At 42.7% G+C, this 7500-nt stretch overlaps 1 protein-coding gene across 9 annotated transcripts in view; it reads left to right on the top strand.

Annotated features, from left to right (window-relative positions):
- The window catches only part of EBF3 (EBF transcription factor 3), a 122493-nt gene that overhangs the window by 73793 nt on the left and 41200 nt on the right, over window positions 1–7500 (top strand). For 5 of the 9 annotated variants that reach the window (XM_030241464.2, XM_030241462.2, XM_030241454.2 and 2 more), the window contains exons 7-8: window positions 2912–2993; window positions 5940–6084. In XM_030241464.2, the coding sequence (XP_030097324.1) occupies window positions 2912–2993; window positions 5940–6084 (227 nt within the window). The remainder of the gene's footprint in view (window positions 1–2911; window positions 2994–5939; window positions 6085–7500) is intronic. The other 4 variants (XM_050976444.1, XM_030241458.2, XM_030241461.2 and 1 more) reach the window with 1 other exon arrangement.

Below are 7500 nucleotides of genomic sequence, written 5' to 3'. Positions count from 1 at the left end.
GCTGTTGTGCAAGGCTGTATTTATTAAAGAAGGCTAAAATTTCTGCTTGTAGTACAAAATATAACAGGGAGAGCCAAACCTAGAAGGTCTTGAATTCTCATTCTTGTCTCCGAGTTTGAGATGAGACCAAGCAGAGCTCTCCTCCAGGTCCTTGCTTCTTGCTCTGCCACAGAGACCTCGTGGTTGGGGTGGGAGGGATGGGTTTGCAGTGCCCACAGTCCTTGGTGGTCAGCTGAGAGCAGCCACCGAGTCAATCATCTCCTCCTGGCACGGAGGAACACCCTGCCTGGGAATGTGGTTTGTAGCTTATGCTGTCTTCCTCTGAAAAGTTTGTCCTGGTGCCACCTGTGCTCTGTGGACTCTGAAAGCACGGAGTAAAGAGCAAAATAAAATATCTCAGCATCAAGGAATGTAGTGGAGCTGAAATGAGAGTGCTGCTTGTGTTCACTCCAGCCTGGCATCAATATTTAGCCCGGTGCTCAGAGCCATCCTAATAAAGTTGATGATGTCTAATTTCACCAAGAGTGGGTCCTTTTCACCAAATAACGGAACAAATGCTGGTTCCAGTTGATGTTTAGTGAAAGGGTGCTTAATGGCCCTTTTTCTTTGACAGGATGTGAGCTCTCTGTGTAGAAACAATTCATCATGAATGCTTCACGCTAAAAACAATCCACGAGGAGCAATGCTTAGCATTCCTAGTGCACAATTCATTGGAGAATTTCCGAGCAATTTACAAACATTAGCTCAATAAGCCTCACAACACCCATTTGAGATCAGAAAAAAAAAAAAAAAAAGATAAGATACTGCTCTTCAGCCTGGATGTGGCACTAAGGAGCCGTAAAGCTGGAGGCTGGTCCCAGCTCCTGGCTCCCAGGAATGAGTGGTTCTGTGTGGAGCTGGGCATCAGCTGGGCCTTGCACAGCCTCACAGTCTGGGTGGTGGGAGCTGTGCTAAACCAAACAGAGGTCTGACAGAAAGGGTGTTACCTTTGGAATAATAGAATTGTGGAAAGGTTTGACTTGGAAGGGACCTCAAAGATCATCCAGCTCCAACACCACTGCAATGGGCAGGGAACCTGGCCTATCAAATGATCTGGAGAGAATAAGTATCTCAAATAACAAGAAAAAAACCACTAATCCAAAACTCCGAAACATGGCAGATAAAATTAGGGGAAACTTGTGGCTTACACAGAGGCATTTTCATGGAGCTGCTGATAATATCCCTGTAACAGCATCCAGAAAACCTGAGCATCTGAGCTAGGAGATCATGTCATCCACCACAGAAATCCAGATCTTTTTCAGCTAGACAGCTGAAACCCCTTTACAAGTTTTGGGATAGGAAGTTTTAAAGAAATGTGCATTCAGCTGAACTGTCAGCATCGATTTATTTATGCAGTTTCAGTAAACCTGGTGGTTTCCCTGCTTGCCTCTCTGAAATGAGAGATTGCTCCTTCAGCATTCGTGTCCTGGGGTAACATCAGGGTGCTGCTCCAGGTTTGAGGGAGGAGGAAGAGCTGGGATTAAAAGTTTTTGATTAGGGGATGTTCCCTTAATGCTCCTGTGTGACTCAAAGCTTCTCAGGATGTGGTGCAGCCACTGTTGTTCTTTCTGCTGGCCATGGCTGGGCCTTGTTGGGTGCTAAAGGAGGCAAGATGTTCCTGTCTTGCCTCCTGCCAGGAATGCTGTTGGCACATGGAAACTTCCGTGAGGTGTGTGCAGCGAGAATAGTCCCAGTCACTTACGAAGACTGACATGAGTGAATAAATCAAAGTTGTTCATATTCTGAATGTGAAAGCTCTGGCTGACCTCGCTTCCAGCATGTACAAAGCTGGGCAGCACGAGCTGCTGGACTGGAGCATCTGGGGAACTCTGGCTGAGGAGAAAATCCCGAGCTTTGCTTGTCATTAGTGGTCGGTCATTAGCCAGGAAACCTAATTAAGACACAGTTTTATTATGAAAGATGAAAACATGAGTGCATAAGTAAAAAAGATGATGTCAGGCTGCGAATGTCCTCCTGAGGATCCTGCGGCTTGCTTCACCTGCAGGGTGGAGACTTCCCAGAGCAGCTCGTTCCTGGTTGCGGGAGGGAGGCAGAAAGGAGTTTCCATCTTCCCAAGCTTCCCCCTTCCCTCTAAGTGCTTGCTGTGCTCCCCTGAGGCAGCGTTGCTGCAAAAACGGTTTATGGGGAGATGCCTGGATGATAAGGGTTAGTCCTAAATAATTGCTGGTTGCCGCTCAGCAGAAATAAGCTGGATTTCGATCCCTGGGTGGAGCGACTCCTCACAGCTGAAGGCTGGCAAAGGTTGAAGAGGTCGTAAGACAGGGCCTAATTTGCCATGTTCCTTCCCTTTCAAAAACAATGAGGGAGCTGGGGCCTTGCCGGTGGGCAGATCCTGCCTGGATCTCCCTGGAGTCAGCAGGAGTTGGATCGAGTCCCTTTGAATAGCTCGAGTTTCCAAACCGGAGGCAAAGCCAAGTGTTTTTCAGAAGATTGATCATTACCTTTGGAATTTTTCGACGTAGAGGTCATTACTGCTAATATAAGTTGCGAAAAAATGAAAAGTATTAAAAAAATAGAGACAAATTCTCATCTGGTATAAGTCATTGCCTTTGAAGTCAATGAGTCATTGAAATCAACTTTCCCACACCGAGCTAAGGATATGGCCTGGAGTCAATACATTTGTAGTTGTTGAAAAATTAAAAATATAAATTTGCCTTTCCTTGGCAATAATGTTCTGTTTATGACAGAGATCTTATGCTTTAAAATAAGTTCATTAACGAATGGGAAAGTAATATTTCACTACCAGTATTCTTTTGGGTATAACTATTTATGATTAGATTTTATTAAACTTCTAAAAAATTGGATTTACATTTTGATGAATCTAATAGATTTCAATTTTGTATTTTTATAGATTCTTTCTAAAGTTTTTCCTCAAGTGCAATCAGAACTGCTTGAAGAATGCAGGCAACCCACGAGACATGCGAAGATTCCAGGTACAGATCCCTCTAAAAGCATAAATGCTGTATACAAAACTGATCACATCTTTTTCATAAGTTCATCTTGAACTTATAAAAAACACAGTCAGTGCTTCCACTCAGTGTTGTTCCAGTGCTTAAAAAATGCTGTCAGTATTTTGCGTTGCTCCCATTAATGTAAGTGCTGGTTCTGAAGTTCTGCAGAGAGCTGTAATGGATCAATGTTGGAGCAAGTGGGTCTTCCCTTAGGAATTATTTCCCTAATTTTCCTTCCTACTATCACCTTGTGTTGTAGTGTGCTCTTTGCTCAGACCTGCAGAGGTTTTACGTAGACTGAGTAGTTTGATCTTACTTTAAGAACACAACTTTGGAGCACAGGGAAGTTTGAAACTCACACTTCTCTGGTTCACAGCTTGTAGATCCAGCAGTGGTGGCTCAACCCACAGAATTTTTTTCAACTGTGTTAGAAAATGTTTAATACTTCACTTTCTCCTTTCAGCTTTTGAGATATCCTGTGGTGAATCATAGCACTACAGAGAGGCAGCTGACGGGATGGACAAATGATTTCCTCTCTATCTGGGGTCACTCGAAAGGCTCGTTAGGAAATAACTGCCTTTTTTTTTTTTTTTTCTTCCCAAACTATTTCACAATTATTCATATTTGATTCCAGCAATAAAGTAGTATTGAGATGTTCAGGACTTTCTCAGTTTGGAGAAGAATTACTTGTGGCTAAACTTGATAGCAAAACATGTGACATCTGTTTTCATGCACAGCCAACCAACCGGGGAAGCCAGCACCCTCGAGCCAGCCAACAGAAAAGATCTGTAGCTGGAAAAAAAAAAAATTCCTTCAAAACAATCGAGCCAGGCTTCCATTTTTCATGCATCTCAGCTTCACGTGGCATCGGTGGTATTGATCCATCTGAACAGAACAGAAGGTCAAACCTGGAATGAGTGGAAATGTCCTCTTTGTCTCACTGATGACTAAATGAAGCATCAGTCACGAGTGATCTTGTGGTCGACAATGGAGCCAGTAGGCACTAGAAAGACTTTCCTGGGTCTCTTTAGCTAATCTTCCTGCCTCTCAGAAGGTTTAACTGGACTTAACAGGATGTCAGATCTTGAACAGTATTTTTACCTGGTTTCCCTGCCTCAGCACCTTTGTGGAGGTGCACTGCAGGAGTGAGGCGATATAACAAAGCGTAGCACGTCGACTTTCTTTTGCTGAACTACAGTATTCTCCCTTGGTGGCTGACCTATATAGACATGACAGAACAAAAATAGTTGTCATTTTCATATACACCTTGCTCTGTCTCTTTAATACGCCGTGTTCTAGGAACCAAACCCAGAAATCCTGGCTGGAAATCACGCTTGCATGTTTTGCAGTATTTCTGGAAGTCTGGGAATCTCATTAGGAGTGAAAGAGGATAGCCCAGTGGCCTGGCAGCAGCTCTGGGGCCGAGCAGAGCATGCAACCTCAGCACTCTCCAAAGTGGATGTTGACAAGAGGGAAGGTGTCCACTTCTGGGAGGAGAGAGCTGGGGAAGCAGAGCAGCCTGGCAGAGAACTGCCCTGGGGCTGTTCTAAAGGGTACTGCAGATGGCTGTCTCTAAGGAGGCAGGATACACAGAGAAGGTGCTGTGATAGCTGAGAGCTAATTATGGCTTGTGAATTAGAAACAGGATCAGAGGTGATCCAAAATATAGAAGCAGACAAGAATTTTCTTCTGATGCCTTGGACCAGCTCTGTGCGGAGGAGGGTCTCTGCTCCCCTTCCATTTGTGTTCAAGTGTTTTGGTTTAGAAGCTGGTGGGAGAACCCTGCAATCATCTTTGTTATAACCAAGATTTAGACATGAGGAAGGTGGACACTAAGATTTGTCCTGCCTTGGTCTGCCCTCACCAGCTGTGTTGATAAGGTCTGGCTTAGGCCGTGACTTTACGGACTCTACTCACCCCAAAGGAAAATCTGCAGTGGTCGCTTCCTTTAGACAACCTGGAACCACAGGGAAGGGCCCACGCTGGAGTATTTAAATGAGATGTAAATGTCGGTCTGGGATAGCAGTGATGCACCTACGAAGCCGTGCTCCGCGCCAGCCCCGTGCAGCTTGTGGTTTCCTCCCGCGCTGCCGCTCCCGGAAGGAATCCCACGGCTCCATTGTGGAGGTGTTGGCACCGGGAAGGTTGTGCCTTTTGCATATGTTCCTTTGCCATTTTCGACTGAGAAGCAGCTGGAAGCCAAAGGAGGCCCTATCCATCATCTCTTCTATGGCCGGACTCTGAACCTGGACACAAGAATAGGAGCCTTTCACTCAAAAATAAAGGAGGAAATTCCATTGACATACCAGGGTCAATCACCATCCAAATGAACTTGAGAAGGGATACTTTTCATGGATTGAAAACACTTTCACTATTCATATTCAACTCGGCCTTTTCAGATGCAAAAAAGTTCATTATCAGACATTAAATGTAATTGTAAAACTGACCTGGAGATCATTTACTGAAGAAAAAATGGGGAGTTACAGACGGCTCTTGATTTATTAAGCTTTTTTTATTTGGAATCCTCACAACCCTTCATTTGAAGACAGTCTCAAGTGAACAAATTTTAATTAGATAAACTATCTAATCAATATATCAACAGATCAATCAAAACAGCAGCTTTTAAAATGAGTGGCTAGAGGGGTGTTTCTGAAACTAATGGCTAGAAGAATATTTCCCTGAATTGAATTCATTTGTTAGCATAATAGGAGATTAAACTCTAATTAGTGCAGCAGGTTCTGAAGAGAAACAATTGTGAGTTAAAAATCACCAGTGGTCTCCACGTAAACAAAGATGTATTCAGAGATGTCATTCACTCGGTTTAAATAGAAACAGAAAAGTAACAGGATGCTGTTTTGTCTTACGAGACCTGATTCGGGGGAAATCTGCAGGATTTTTTGAAATGTGGGGTTTTGTTTTCTCTTCCAGGTTGTTGTATCAACAACAGTCAATGTGGATGGCCACGTGCTGGCTGTCTCAGACAACATGTTTGTACACAACAATTCCAAACACGGGAGGCGGGCTCGCCGCCTTGACCCCTCAGAAGGTACGGCCCCTTCTTATCTGGAAAATGGTAGGCACACATTTACATGTCCTTTTTTTTTATTTGCAATGCTTTTTTTTTTATTTCATTATTTTTTTATTTCCCTTTTTTTTTTTTTTTTTTGTTTTCACCATACTTTGTGTTGAGACACCACTACATTTACTTTTGCATCATTTCTTCTCTCATCCATCAAAGCACCCATTAAAAAAAGTCCATTAGTATTTCTCAGCCCTTGTCAACTACAACACGGACTCTTCTGAACCAGCTTCTGACTTCTTTCTTTATTTAATACTTACAGTTTTGCAGTCACAACCAATTTTTCATCTTTTCTTCTTTTATTTCTTTTTTTTTTTTTTTCAGTCTTGTTTTGCTTGCAGCTTTTTCTTGCTCTTTAATTTGACTTGATTTTATTTTGGCTTGTCATATTCCTTGATCCAGAGGTACAGTCTCAGGTTATGTATGCAAGTTTAAGTGGATGGTAAAAACATGACCGAATCCGTAAAGAATTTACTGTGAGGTCAATTTCCTGTGCCTGGGCCTTACTGCAGATTACGGCAGGAGGGGGTTTGGATGAGAAAAACAGCATAAAATGTTTTTCTTCAGCCTGACTCTATGTGATTGACTTCTTGCCTGAACTGCTAAAAGAAGATAGGCTGAGATGAAGAGGAGAATGGAAAGTGTCTCTGAAAATCCAGAATTGTGAAATCCTATCTTTTTGGAGCCCATCAGCCCCTGAATCACTCACACACAATTGCAGCTGCGCCTGGACATGTGCACACATGTATTTATTGTCCTGCAAAGCCCAAAATAATTATTTGGATTTAAATATCACTTCGTTTGGACTGTAAAATACACCAGTGTAAGGATGCAAACCAGCTCTCAGGGAGCCTCTGTTTAATAAAATTAGGATGGATAGGATAGGATAGGATAGAATAGAATAGAATAGAATAGAATAGAATAGAATAGAATAGAATAGAATAGAATAGAATAGAATAGAATAGAATAGAATAGAATATTTTCAGTTAGAAGGATCATCCAGTACAACTTCCTGAAGACTTTAGTGTTGTCCAAAATGTAAATGCACATTGAAATACATTTAATTTTAATGCATCTTGAGTTCTGGAAGAGTTAGACTCTCAAACCTGCTATGACCTGATGTGCTGGGCCACACACACCAGCTTCCACAGGACTCCTCTTGCTAGTTGTTACTAACACACTGACAGGATCATGGCTTTTTACACTAATAAAATTAATTAAAGTGATAACAATACTAAGCTGCTAATACAATCACTGTCGTTTTACGTTTCAAATGGTATTTACCAACGGGCAGGGAGGGGAATGAATGAGGCGAGCACCAACTATCAGAAGGAAACGCGATCTAGACATCAAGAAATGGAAAGCCATTTACAAATCTGCCGCGGTCCGCACACACACACAACCCTAATT

This window comes from Serinus canaria, chromosome 6, assembly GCF_022539315.1.
Source record: "Serinus canaria isolate serCan28SL12 chromosome 6, serCan2020, whole genome shotgun sequence".
In the NCBI taxonomy this organism is placed as follows: domain Eukaryota; kingdom Metazoa; phylum Chordata; class Aves; order Passeriformes; family Fringillidae; genus Serinus; species Serinus canaria.
This window is presented reverse-complemented; position numbering and strand designations above follow the sequence as displayed.